Source organism: Oncorhynchus tshawytscha, linkage group LG09, assembly GCF_018296145.1.
Source record: "Oncorhynchus tshawytscha isolate Ot180627B linkage group LG09, Otsh_v2.0, whole genome shotgun sequence".
Lineage (NCBI taxonomy): Eukaryota > Metazoa > Chordata > Actinopteri > Salmoniformes > Salmonidae > Oncorhynchus > Oncorhynchus tshawytscha.
Window position 1 is genome coordinate 68,865,092 of NC_056437.1, and position 13,875 is coordinate 68,878,966.

General features: G+C 40.8%; 2 protein-coding genes across 3 annotated transcripts in view; one reads left to right on the top strand and one right to left on the bottom strand.

Moving 5' to 3' along the window:
- LOC112259172 (interferon a3-like) overlaps positions 1–13,875 on the bottom strand; it is a 148,176-nt gene that overhangs the window by 97,015 nt on the left and 37,286 nt on the right. The gene's annotated exons all lie outside the window — the stretch shown is intronic.
- LOC112258507 (interferon a3) lies at positions 1,982–6,138 on the top strand. Of its 2 annotated transcripts, XM_024432927.2 has the most exons (6): positions 1,982–2,399; positions 2,573–2,660; positions 2,957–3,031; positions 3,162–3,311; positions 5,413–5,490; positions 5,804–6,138. In XM_024432927.2, the coding sequence occupies exons 2-6, from the start codon at positions 2,574–2,576 to the stop codon at positions 5,891–5,893; spliced, it is 480 nt and encodes a 159-aa protein (XP_024288695.1). In that variant the 5' UTR covers positions 1,982–2,399; position 2,573; the 3' UTR covers positions 5,894–6,138. The 2 variants fall into 2 exon arrangements, with proteins under 2 accessions (XP_024288695.1, XP_024288694.1); XM_024432926.2 differs by lacking the exon at positions 1,982–2,399 and having other exon boundaries at positions 2,511–2,660.

The following is a 13,875-nucleotide window of genomic DNA, read 5'->3' on the forward strand; positions in this document are numbered from 1 at the left end:
TCCAAATGGACAATGACCCCAAGCATACTTCCAAAGTTGTGGAAAAATGGCTTTTAAGGACAACAGCCCTGACCTCAATCCTTTTGAAAATTTGTGGACAGTACTGTAAAAGTGTGTGCGAGCCAGGAGGCCTATAAACCTGACTCAGTTACACCAGCTCTGTCAGGAGGAATGGGCCAGAATTCACCAAACTTATTGTGGAAAGCTTGTGGAAGGTACCCAAAACATTTGACCCAAGTTAAGCAATTTAATGGCAATTCTACCATATACTAATTGAGTCTGGCCAACTGGGAATGTGATGAAAGAAATAAAAGTTGAAATAAATCATTCTCTCTACTATTATTCTGACATTTCACTTTCTTAAAATAAAGTGGTGATCCTAACTGACCTAAGACAGGGAATTCTTACGTGGATTAAATGTTAGGAACTTTGAATACTGAATTTAAATGTTGTTGGTTAAAGTGTATGTAATCTTCTGACTTCAACTGTACATTGGGATGATGCAGTTTAGACATTTTTTGCTCATTGACATCTTACACATTCTAAATTCCACAGTTCTACATCGTTTATATGTGGGCTAGACATCAACATTCTATTATGATATCTTGGCAACATCTTCCCAATGTGCAAACACTCTTCAAACTACATATTCCCTACCCAATTCGATATGTCAGCCACAGGTGTCTATTATTACTGGGGAGAAAACTCAGGGGAAACTGATTACATCACACAACTTGTGTAAAACAGCTGGGAAAACCCCAAAATGCGTCCATCGCAGACGTGTCATGGGACATAAGAAGAAGTTTCAGCACCATTAACAGGTATCACTACTAGCACTAAAACGCATGAAGACATCAGCCACTTCAGCACATTGGACGTCGCCACACAGCAAAGATTCTATCAGTGGTTCTGTGTTGTGGCTGCAGCCCTTTTGCTACTGTTATTGCCATGCTTGTAAAACTATAGGCAATAAATTGATTATATATATGATGGGAAATATAGCTCTCTGACTCTTTGGTATTACATTTCAAGTGTCACTCTTATGATTCATCCTCATGGCTGGTCCCCAATAGAAAAAAAATATTTTATACATAAGGCCCACACTAAGGCTATATCAAATAACACCAAGGCCCGTATTTATAAAACGTCTCAGAGAGTAGCATTGCTGATCTAGGATCAGTTTCGCCTTATAGATTATAATGAATGGACGAGGGGGTCCAGATCCTAGATCAGCAGTCCTACTCTGAGACGCTTTATGAATAAATTCAGCAGAATAATTACTCTACATCTGACATTTTAGCCTATAACATGACATTTAAATGTGAAACCACCTATGAAATTTTATCAAGACCCTGAAGGAACAGGTGTGTTTGTACTGGGTTGGAACAAAAAGCCTGCACCTCCTCCTGCTTGTCTCCAGGACTGTGCAAACAGTTTTGGTGACCACTTATATGTGGTGACCCTACAATATATGATCTTTACAGTTGAACAGGCTTTGTATTTTATGAATTAATCCCAATATTATATATAAAAATTACCAATAAACCATTGCCAAGATCTGACCTTGTATAGTCATTCAAAAACGTACACAACACAATGACACACACACACACACACACACACACACACACACACACACACACACACACACACACACACACACACACACACACACACACACACACACACACACACACACACACACACACACACACACACACACACACACACACACACACACACACACAGCCCTGTCAAAACTAGTGACTCTGCAGGGAAAATATCCTTGTTATCGTAGCCTATACCAGGGAACTATTGGCACATTTTTTATTCATTTTACCCTTGTAAAAATAACGACAAATATAAAGTTCCAACAAATCATGTTGTCGTTGCTTGTCAACGTTGCATCACCAGCAGTCAACAGTAGGGTGAAAGTTGGTGACGTCGTTGTGAAAATGAAAGTTGAGAGTTGGGGGTATTGACGCTGACGTCCCCATTCACTTTTCATTTGTAGCGCAACAGCAGAAGACAACGGAACAATATGTCGGACTAACTTTGAACGAAACCCACAAAATGAATGTCTTATATGGCTACATTTCTAAAGAAGTGTGGGTTTTATTTCGACTCCGACGATTTTGTTATCAGACTTTTTTCCTCGGTTCACGCGAAGTTATTAGCAGTTGAAAGCAACGCTCGCGAATAGCCTTTACTCGCTATAGTAATAGCCTAGCCGGTATCTAAATGGAATAATATTTTCTTGTGGTTCAACTATAATTTAAAGCTGCTTTCAAGGAGAATGTGTATAGACTTACTTGGATTTGTTCGTCCAGGAGACGGAGCAGGCATGGAATTCCAAGTGCTACATGTGCTAGTCTGGAAAATGAAAGTTCCCGCCTCCGGTAGGTTGATCAGGGGAAATTCTCTAAACAGCTTTCCCTTTCCCAATTCCACATAAAACTACTTAACACAGCCAAGATGTTCAAACTCATCTGGATAACTAACAGCGAAACAAACTGCTATTTACAATGTATACAATGCAGAGTTGGACGTGTATTTTTCTTATTATTTGCAGTATGCAGAGCGTGTGTCATTGCTGTGACTGGATCCGACACCACTACGGTCACTTGAGCGCAGAATACCTTTCCCTGCTGGACCAGATGGTGAGTTATCAGCACATTGTAAGAGGAGACTGAATGCATGTATTAAGGACAGCAAAACAAACAACCAAGTAAAATAGTCATACGTTTCATGTTTAGCATCTGTGTTAGAAAACTGTTAGCTTATATTTGAATATACATAGTAAAAGGGCTCTAATGCTATAATGACAGCTAGATCAAGAGACGCTATCTACATTAGGCCTACTGTACTTGCAGTATAAGCTATACTTGATGTCTGTCTTGATTGCTCTTGAAGTATTTGATTCATGACTTAACACACTATATTGATTGTTTTCCAGGGAGGAGATATCACAAAGCAGAATGCCCCAGTCCTTTTCCCAACATCACTTTACAGACACATAGATGATGCCGAGGTAAAGGCTAGAATTTTGACTTATCATGTTCTGATATGCTTTGGAATGGTGGTCATGACCCAATGTTATATTGATGGCATAACAGAAGCCTATACTGTTTCTAATCTTCTTTTTATATCTTCCTGGGTAGTTTGAGGACAAAGTCAGATTCCTGAAAGAGACCATCTATCAAATCACAAAACTGTTTGATGGGAATATGAAATCTGTCACCTGGGACAAGAAAAACCTGGACGATTTCCTTAACATTCTAGAACGCCAATTGGAGAACCTTAATTCCTGTGTAAGTAACGGGTCTATTTAAAGTATAATCCCTGTTTAGGTCAGGTTCTCCAAACCATTTCACGGAGAGTTACCTTCCTGTATGTTTTCGCTCCAACCCGAGTTGTAACTAACCTGATTCAGTTTATGACCACCTAATTAAATAGGTGTGATAGATTAGGGTTGGAGTGAAAACCTACAGGAAGGTAGTTCTCCAGGAACAGGTTTGGAGAGCCCTGGTTTAGGTGTAGCCTACTAACTCTACAAGTGGAAAAGTCTACGTATAAAGTGCATATAAAGTATTCAACCCCTTGACTTTTCCCACATTTTGTTACGTTATAGCCTTTTTCTAAAATTGATTAAATAGATGTTCCCCCTCATCAATCTACACACATTATTCCATAATGATAAAGCAAAAACCGTGTTTTAGAAATTTTTGCAACTGTATTAACAATAAAAAACTGAAATATCACATTTACATAAGTATTCAGACCATTTACTCAGTACTTTGTTGAAGCACCATTGGCAGTGATTACAGCCTTGAGTCTTATTGGATATCATGCTACAAGCTTGGCACATCTGTATTTGGGGAGTTTCTGCAATTCTTCTCTGCAGATCCTCTCAAGATCTGTCAGGTTGGATAGGGAGCGTCGCTGCACAGCAATGTTCAGGTCTCTCCAGTGGTGTTCGATCAGGTCAAGTCCGGGCTCTGGCTGACCCACTCAAGGACATTCAGAGACTTGGCCCAAAGCCACTCCTGCATTGTCTTGGCTGTATGCTTAGGGTCATTGTCCTGTTGGAAGGTGAACCTTCGCCCCAGTCTGAGGTCCTGAGCGCTCTTGCAGTTTTTCATCTCGGTTGACTCTGTACTTTGCTCTGTTCATCTTTCCCTCGATCTTGACGAGTCTCACAGTCCCTGCCAATGAAAAACATCCACAGCATGATGCTGCCACCACTATGCTTAACCGTAGTGATGGTGAAAGGTTTCCTCCAGATGTGATGCTTGGCATTCAGGCCAAATAGGTTTCATAAGACCAGAGACACTTGTTTCTCATGGTCTGAGAGTCCTTTAGGTGCCTTTTGGCAAACTCCAAGTGGGCTGCAATGTCCCTTTTTCCTGAGGAGTAGTTTCCGTCTGGGCACTTTATCTTAAAGGCCTGATTGGTGGAGTACTGCAGAGATGGTTGTCTTTCTGGAAGGCTCTCCCATCCCCACAGAGGAAATCTGGAGCTCTGTCAGAGTGACCATTGGGTTCTTGGTCACCTCCCTGACCAAGGCCTTTCTCCCCCGATTGCTCAGTTTGGCCGGGTGGCCAGCTCTAGGAAGAGTCTTGGAGGTTACAAAGTTTTTCCATTTAAGAATGATGGAGGCCACTGTTTTCTTGAGGACCTTCAATGCTGCAGAAATATTTTTGTACCCTTTCCCAGATCTCTGCCTCGACACAATCTTGTCTCGGAGCTCTACGGAAAATTTCCTCAACTTCATGACCTGGTTTTTGCTCTGACATGCACTGTCAACTGTAGGACCTTAAATATACATGTTTGTGCCTTTCCAAATTATGTCCAATCAGTTGATTTTACTTCAGGTGGAATCCAATATAAGTGTAGAAACATCTCAAGGATGATCAATGAAAACAGGATGCACCTGAGCTGACTTTTGAGTCTCATAGCAAAGGGTCTGAATTAATTTGTAAATAAGGTGTTTCTGTTTTTGAATCATCATTATTGGATATTGTGTGTAGATTGATGAGGATTTTTTTCTTAAATCCATTTTAGAATAAGGCTGTAACTTAACAAAATTTGGAAAAAGGGAAGGGGTATGAATACTTTCCGAACGCACTGTATATGGGTTATTACAAATTTTGAGCCAGTTTGCGACAGCACATAAATAATATTGCAGCAATGAGAAATGTAAATGATTGTGGATTATAATTAGTAGACATTTTTTGTATGCTTTGATGCATTTTTCATTATGGCAAAGCAAGTTTGATATTTTAAAGTGGAAATTACAATCTTTAGAATCCTTTTCAAACATTGAATACACATTAAGTTTCCAATACTCTGAAAAAAAAGCTAAAATGAAGATCCTATTACGCTAATGTTTTGTTTAATTTTGTCCAACAGGTATCGCCTGCTATGAAACCTGAGAGGAGACTGAAACACTACTTCAAGAAGTTGAATAGGAAGGTTCTGAGAAAAATGGTGAGTTTGGTTTCGTATGGAAACGTGTTTAATACATGTAATCAAATGAATATAAACTAGGCTTGGCTAAACAAGGGCAGTGTTCTGGGGACATATGTATCAAACATCTCAGAAGTGCTGATCTTGTATCAGGTCTCCTCAGTCCTTATCTATAGTGATCTAAAAGACAAAACTGATCCTAAATCAGCACTCCTACTCTGAGAAGATTAACACATACGGCACCAGTCTATTCTTTGTTGTTCAAGACAATATGGTCATTATTTTGCCAAGAAAGTTCACCCCACTAATATTTAAAATGTTCTGTGTTTTTCAGAACTACAGTACACAGGCGTGGGAGCTCATCAGGAAAGAGACGAAACGTCATCTGCAAAGATTGGATATCCTTGCAGCACAGATGTACTGATCATCCAGACTCATTTCAGAAGCTACACCCTTACCAGTTTATAAAACATGAATACAATCATGTGGGACCCTGTCAGTCTATTTATCATATTTAAGTCAATAAATTATTGTTTTTTTATTTTTATAATTTATATTTCGTATTTCCCTTTTGTACATGTGTTGAACTGAACTGTATTGCCTGTCTACTTCAAAAAAACTGTTTAAAAATAATATTGAAAATGTGAATAAAAACGTATTTTGTATAAATTGTCCAAATTTCGTTCTTGTCTGAAACCAATGAGAGTGGATTTATAATATCTTATATAACCATCAGAGGGGATGCACATTAAACTTGTTGCTGATCAGTCACATGATAATTTCTACTTTAAGTTCATGTATGATTGCAGTTCTGTGTCTTTTCGTGATTTATTTTTAATGTGTTTTTGTACTTTGTGAGGGTTGCTGTTCTTTTTATTTTCCCTGTTTGTTTTTGTGTGGTAATTACACTGTCGTAGTGGGCTGAAGGGTATGGGGAGATATGAGTGAGGAGTAGAGGATAATTTGGGGGACCAGGAACTTTTAGCTCCAACTTGACATTGTGGATGTTAATTTATTCAGTCTGTCCATTGTATTAAACACCTGTATGTCTGGAGCTCTGTCAGAGTGACCAAAGACATGGAAAGACAAAATGGAAAAAGAGACAAAAAAACAACGGTGTCAGCAGAAGGGGAAGGCCAGAGAACACATACTTGGACTAGCTAAGGAGCAACACCGGACTGGAGGAGGAGGAGATTGTATCTACAATGTAGGACAGGCACCTCTGGAGGACCCACCTTTCACCCAGTTGACCCAAATCCATATGGTGAGGACTGTACATGTTTAAACAATGTTGTAAGAGAAGAAAGGAGGATATTGTTTAATCACACTCATGAATACTCATGAATACCCCTGTCGGTAAATTATGCCCTGAATCTATTCTGTCACGCCCGAAATCTGCTCCTTTTATTCTCTGTCCCCAATGCACTAGACGACCAGTTTTGATAGCCTTTAGCTGTACCCTCATCCTACTCCTCCTCTGTTCATCGGGTGATGTGGAGGTTAACCCAGGACCTGCGTATCCCCAGACACTCTCATTTGTTGACTTCTGTAACCTTGGTTTCATACATGTTAACATCAGAAGCCTCCTTCCTAAGTTTGTTTTACTCACTGCTTTAGCACACTCCACCAACCCTGATGTCCTTGCTGTGTCTGAATCCTGGCTAAGGAAGTCCACCAAAAATTATGAGATTTCCATCCCCAACTACAACATTTTCCATCAAGATAGAACTGCCAAAGGGGGAGGCGTTGCAATCTACTGCAGAGATTGCCTGCAAAGTTCTGTCACACTTTCCAGGTCTATGCCCAAACAGTTTGAGCTTCTAATTTTTAAAATTATTCTCTCCAGAAATAAGTCTCTCACTGTTGCCACCTGTTATAGACTCCCCTCGGCTCCCAGTTGTGCCCTGGACACCATATGTGAAATGATTGCACCACATCTAGCTTCAGAGTTTGATCTGCTAGGTGACCAAAACTGGGATATGATTAACACCCTGGCAGCCCTACAATCTAAACTAGATGCCCTCAATCTCACACAAATTATCAAGGAACCCACCAGGTACAACCCTAAATCCGCAAACATGGGCACCCTCGTTGATATTATCCTGACCAACTTGCCCTCCAAATACACCTCTGCTGTTGTCAATCAGGATCTCAGCGATCGCTGCCGCATTGCCAGCATCCGCTATGGATCCGCGGTGAAACGACCACCCCTCATCACTGTCAAATGCTCCCTAAAACCCTTCTGCGAGCAGGCCTTTCTAATTGACTTGGCCCGGGTATCCAGGTAGGATATAAACCTTATCCTGTCAGTCGAGGATGCCTAGTCATTCTTTAAAAGCAATTTCCTCACCATCTTAAATAATTGTGCCCCTTTAAAAAAATGTAGAACTAAGAACAGATATAGCCCTTGGTTCACTCCAGACCTGACTGCCCTTGACCAGCACAAAAACATCCTGTGGCGGACTGCACTAGCATCGAATAGTCCCCGCGATATGCAACTTTTCAGAGAAATCAGGTACCAATACACGCAGTCAGTCAGGAAAGCAAAGGCTAGCTTTTTCAAACAGAAATTTGCATTCTGTAGCTCTAACTTCAAAACGTTTTGGGACACTGTAAAGTCCATGGAGAATAAGAGCACCTCCTCCCAGCTGCCCACTGCACTGAGGATAGGGTACAGTGGGGAGAAGAAGTATTTGATACACTGCCGATTTTGCAGGTTTTCCTACTTACAAAGCATGTAGAGGTCTGTACTTTTTATCATAGATAAACTTCAACTGTGAAAGATGGAATCTAAAACAAAAATCTAGAAAATCACATTGTATGATTTTTAAGTAATGAATTTTAATTTTATTGCATGACATAAGTATTTGATACATCAGAAAAGCAGAACTTAATATTTGGTACAGAAACCTTTGTTTGCAATTACAGAGATCATATGTTTACTGTAGTTCTTGACCAGGTTTGCACATACTGCAGCAGGGATTTTGGCCCACTCCTCTATACAGACCTTCTCCAGATCCTTCAGGTTTCGGGGCTGTCGCTGGGCAATACGGACTTTCAGCTCCCTCCAAAGATTTTCTATTGGGTTCAGGTCTGGAGACTGGCTAGGCCACTCCAGAACCTTGAGATGCTTCTTACGGAGGACCTCCTTAGTTGCCCTGGCTGTGTGTTTCGGGCCGTTGTCATGCTGGAAGACCCAGGCACGACCCATCTTCAATGCTCTTACTGAGGGAAGGAGATTGTTGGCCAAGATCTCGCGATACATGGCCCCATCCATCCTCCCCTCAATACGGTGCAGTCATCCTGTCCCCTTTGCAGAAAAGCATCCCCAAAGAATGATGTTTCCACTTCCATGCTTCACGGTTGGGATGGTGTTCTTGGGGTTGTACTCATCCTTCTTCTTCCTCCAAACACGGCGAGTGGAGTTTAGACCAAAAAGCTCTATTTTTGTCTCATCAGACCACATGACCTTCTCCCATTCCTCCTCTGGATCTTCCAGATGGTCATTGGCAAACTTCAGATGGGCCTGGACATGCACTGGCTTGAGCAGGGGGACCTTGCGTGCGCTGCAGGATTTTAATCCATGACGGCGTGGTGTGTTACTAATGGTTTTCTTTGAGACTGTGGTCCCAGCTCTCTTCAGGTCATTGACCAGGTCCTGCAGTGTAGTTCTGGTCTGATCCCTCACCTTCCTCATGGTCATTGATGCCCCACGAGGTGAGATCTTGCATGGAGCCCAAGACCGAGGGCGATTGACCGTCATCTTGAACTTCTTCCATTTTCGAATAATTGCGCCAACAGTTCTTGCCTTCTCACCAAGCTGATTGCATATTGTCCTGTAGCCCATCCCAGCCTTGTGCAGGTCTACAATTTAACCCTGATGTCCTTACACAGCTCTCTGGTCTTGGCCATTGTGGAGAGGTTGGAGTCTGTTTGATTGAGTGTGTGGACAGGTGTCTTTTATACAGGTAACAAGTTCAAACAGGTGCAGTTAATACAGGTAATGAGTGGAGAACAGGTGGGCTTCTTAAAGAAAAACTAACAGGTCTGTGAGAGCCGGAATTCTTACTGGTTGGTAGGTGATCAAATACTTATGTCATGCAATAAAATGCAAATTAATTACTTAAAAATTATACAATGTGATTTTCTGGATTTTTGTTTTAGATTCCGTCTCTCACAGTTGAAGTGTACCTATGATAAAAATTACAGACCTCTACATGCTTTGTAAATAGGAAAACCTGCAGAATCAGCAGTGTATCAAATACTTGCTCAACCCACTGTAACACTGTCACCACCGATAAATCCACAATAATCGTGAATTTCAATAAACATTTCTCTACGGTTGGCCATGCTTTCCTCCTGGCTACCCCAACCCCAAACAACAGCTCCACACCCCCCGCAGCTACTTCGCAAGCTTCCCCAGCATCTCCTTCACCCACATCCAGATAGCAGATGTTCTGAAAGAGCTGCAAAACCTGGACCCGTACAAATCAGCTGGGCTAGACAATCTGGACTCTCTCTTTCTAAAATTATCCGCTGCCATTGTTGCAACCCACATTACCAGTCTGTTCAACCTCTCTTTCGTATTGTCCAAGATCCATGAAGATTGGAAAGCTGCCATGGTCATCCCCCTCTTCAAAGGGGGTGACACTCTAGACCCAAACTGTTATAGACCTAAATCCATCCTGCCCTGCCTTTCTAAAGCCTTTCTAAAGTTTTCAAAAGGCAAGTTAATGAACAGATCACTGACCATTTCGAATCCAACCGTACCTTCTCCACAGTGCAATCCGGTTTCGGAGCTGGTCATGTGTGCATTTCAGCCACGCTCAAGGTACTAAACAATATCACAACCGCCATCGATAAAAGACAGTACTGTGCAGCCGTCTTCATCGACAAGGCCAAAGCTTTCGACTCTGTCAATCACTGTATCCTTATCGGCAGACTCAACAGCCTTGGTTTCTCAAATGACTGCCCCGCCTGGTTCAACAACTATTTCTCAGACAGAGTTCGGTGTGTCTAATCGGAGGGCCTGTTTTCCAGACCTTTCGCAGTGTCTATGGTGGTACCACAGGAATCAATTCTCAGGCTGACTCTTTTTCTCTTTCAAACTGGATACAGTCTATCACAGTGCCATCCGTTTTGTCACCAAAGCCTCTTACACCACCCACCACTGCGACCTTGGCTGGCCCTCGCTACATATTCGTCGCCAGACCCACTGGCTCCAGGTCATCTATAAGTCTATGCTAAGTCTAAGTCTATAAGTCTAGGTAAAGCTCCGCCTTATCTCAGCTTACTGGTCACGGTAAAAACATCCTCCAGCAGCACGTGCTCCAGCAGGTATATCTCACTGGTCGTCCCCAAAGCCAACACCTCTTTTAGCAGCCTTTCCTTCCAGTTCTCTGCTGCTAATGACTGTAACGCATTGCAAAAATCGCTGAAGCTGGAGACTTACATTTCCCTCACTAACTTTAAACATCAGCTATCTGAGCAGCTAACCGATCGCTGCAGCTGTACATAGCCCATCTGTACATAGCCCACCCGATCTACCTACCTCATCCCCATATTGTTTGTATGTACTTTTCTGCTCTTTTGCACACCAGTATTTCTACTTACACATCATCATCTGCTCATCTATCACTCCAGTGTTAATTTGCTAAACTACTCCCCTCGGGCTTCTGAGCAGAATAAATATCAGCCTGTGCAGAGAAGCAGTAGATTGAACATCACTCAACTTTCTAGAATTTCCCCCCTTAGTTACCACTATCAAAGTTTGGCTCTACTGTGGGAATGCTCGAATAAACGGAGTATTAGCCACTTCATTGTAACATACCGAAACAAAACAAACTATGAAAGACTTAGTAGGGAAAACCAACTGTGCAAGAGATTGTCTTGTAGGCAGAGAGCATTGGAGTAGGAATCTATTGCATTGACAGGCACGACTCAGGACCATACTCTATGCAGACCAGTGCACCATAATCAATCAGAGCTGCAGTAGACCTATTTGCAAATAGCCATTGCCATACATGGATCTGAGCCGTTCACTTTGAACTGGGGTAAATGCGCTTGCTTTGATATTCGACGTAAGAGCTGCATGTAACCACCTGTGTACAATTGTTCATATTCTTTGCTAGTTATTGAGTGAATAGTCCAGTTATAGACAATGTCTAGTCAAAAATGGGGGAGTGGTTGCTTCCTACAAGACCACAAAATGTGTGCATTTCTAGCCATCTTTGAAAAGCCAGTTAGGTACAGAGATTTCTGTATTCCTTAAAGGGGTAGTGTTGTATTTTGAGACTGTCTTGAATAAGCTAAGTAGCCAATAGGCAGATGGTAGCATAATATGTCTGTTTCTCTCTCATAATGGTATGGGAATAATAATGCATTTTATTTTTTATGTAACAACACAGCATTTTCAGTCACCTCCTTGTCTGATGGACAAGTAGATTAATGTTAAAAAAAACTTCTTAGGGCTGCAATTCCGTTAACGGGATTGATATGACAACAGCCAGTGAAAACGCAGGGCGCCAAATTCAAAACAACAGAAATCTCATAATTAAAATTCCTCAAACATACATGTATCTTGTTCCGTTTTAAAGGTAATCTTCTTGTTAATCCCACAACATTGTCTGTTTTCAAAAAGGCTTTACAACGATAGCACCACAAACGATTATGTTAGGTCACCACCAACTCACAGAAAAATTCAACCATTTTTCCAGCCACAGAGAGGAGTCACAAAAAGCAGAAATAGAGATCAAATGAATCACTAACCTTTGATGATCTTCATCAGATGACACTCATAGGAATGAAGTCCATGTTCATGTTACACAATACATGTTTTGTTCGATAAAGTTCATATATATATAAAAAATCAGGGATTACATTGGCGCATTATGTTTAGTAGTTCGAAAACATCCGGGGATATTGCAGAGAGCCACATCAATTTACAGAAATACTCGTAATAAACATTGATAAAAATGATACAAGTGTAATACATGGAACTTTAGATAAACTTCTCCTTAATGCAACTGCTGTGTCAGATTTCAAAAAAGCTTTACCGAAAATGCACAACATGCAATAATCTGAGTACAGCGCTCAGACAAAAAATTCAAGCCATACAGATATCCGCCATGTCGTGGAGTCAACAGAAGTCAGAAATAGTATGTAAATATTTACTTATTTTTAATGATATTCATCAGAATGCACTCCCATGAATTCCAGTTCCACAATAAATGTTTGATTTGTTCGATAAAGTCCATCATTTATGTCCAAATACCTCCTTTTTGTTCACGCATTTAGCCCAGTAATCCAAATTCATGATGCGCAAGCCAGACGAAAAGTCAAAAAGTTCTGTTGCAGTCCGTAGAAACATGTCAAACGATGTATAGAATCAATCTTTAGGAATGGAATGCCAGCTAACTCTCACATGAACGCGCGTGGTCAGCTCATGCCTCTCTGGCAAACCTGACTTAATCCTCTTTCATTCGCCCCATTTCACAGTAGAAGCATCAATCAAGGTTCTAAAGACTGTTGACATCTAGTGGAAGCCTTAGGAAGTGCAATATGACCCCATAGACACTGTGTATTCGATAGGCAATGAGTTGAAAAACTACAAACCTCAGATTTCCCACTTCCTGGTTGGATTTCTTCCCAGGTTTTTGCCTGCCATATGAGTTATGTTATATTCACAGACATCATTCAAATAGTTTTAGAAACTTCAGAGTGTTTTCTATCCAAATCTACAAATAATATGCATATATTAGCAACTGGGCCTGAGTAGCAGACAGTTAACTCTGGGAACGTTTTTCATCCAAGCTACTCAATACTGCCCCCAGCCATAAGAAGTTTTTAATATTAATGCAAAAAGGAAACCATTATCCTATCCTATTAGAATATAAGTAGTTCATGTTAAACAAATCATAATATTCAATTAATTATTTGTATTTTGTTCTAACAGGTAAAGGCTATGAAAACTAGACTATCAAAATCTGTCAAAAGAGTGAACAAAAAGATGAGCCTTCACTTCAAGTTCCTGAAGCATTACTTGAAACGCGAGGTAGGTTGATCCATTTGTCTTACAAAGAGAGTACATTCACCAAATCTGGATGTATTTATGTGATGATACAACATGTGTCTATTCTCAAATCTTGACAAGTGTATTTAATTTATGCAGGAATACAGCGCAAGCGGCTGGGAAGACATAAGGACAGTGGTGCTGGCACACCTACAAAGACTAGACACAATATTAAGTAGCAATGAGCGTTGTGTGTGTTGTGTAGATATTATTTATTTATATATATATATTTACATGTTTACTTATTTGTTTTTTTAAACGTATTTATTGTGTAGTAATGTTCACAACTCTGTGGAGTAAATCATTTTTTATACTGAATAATTATGTGATTGATT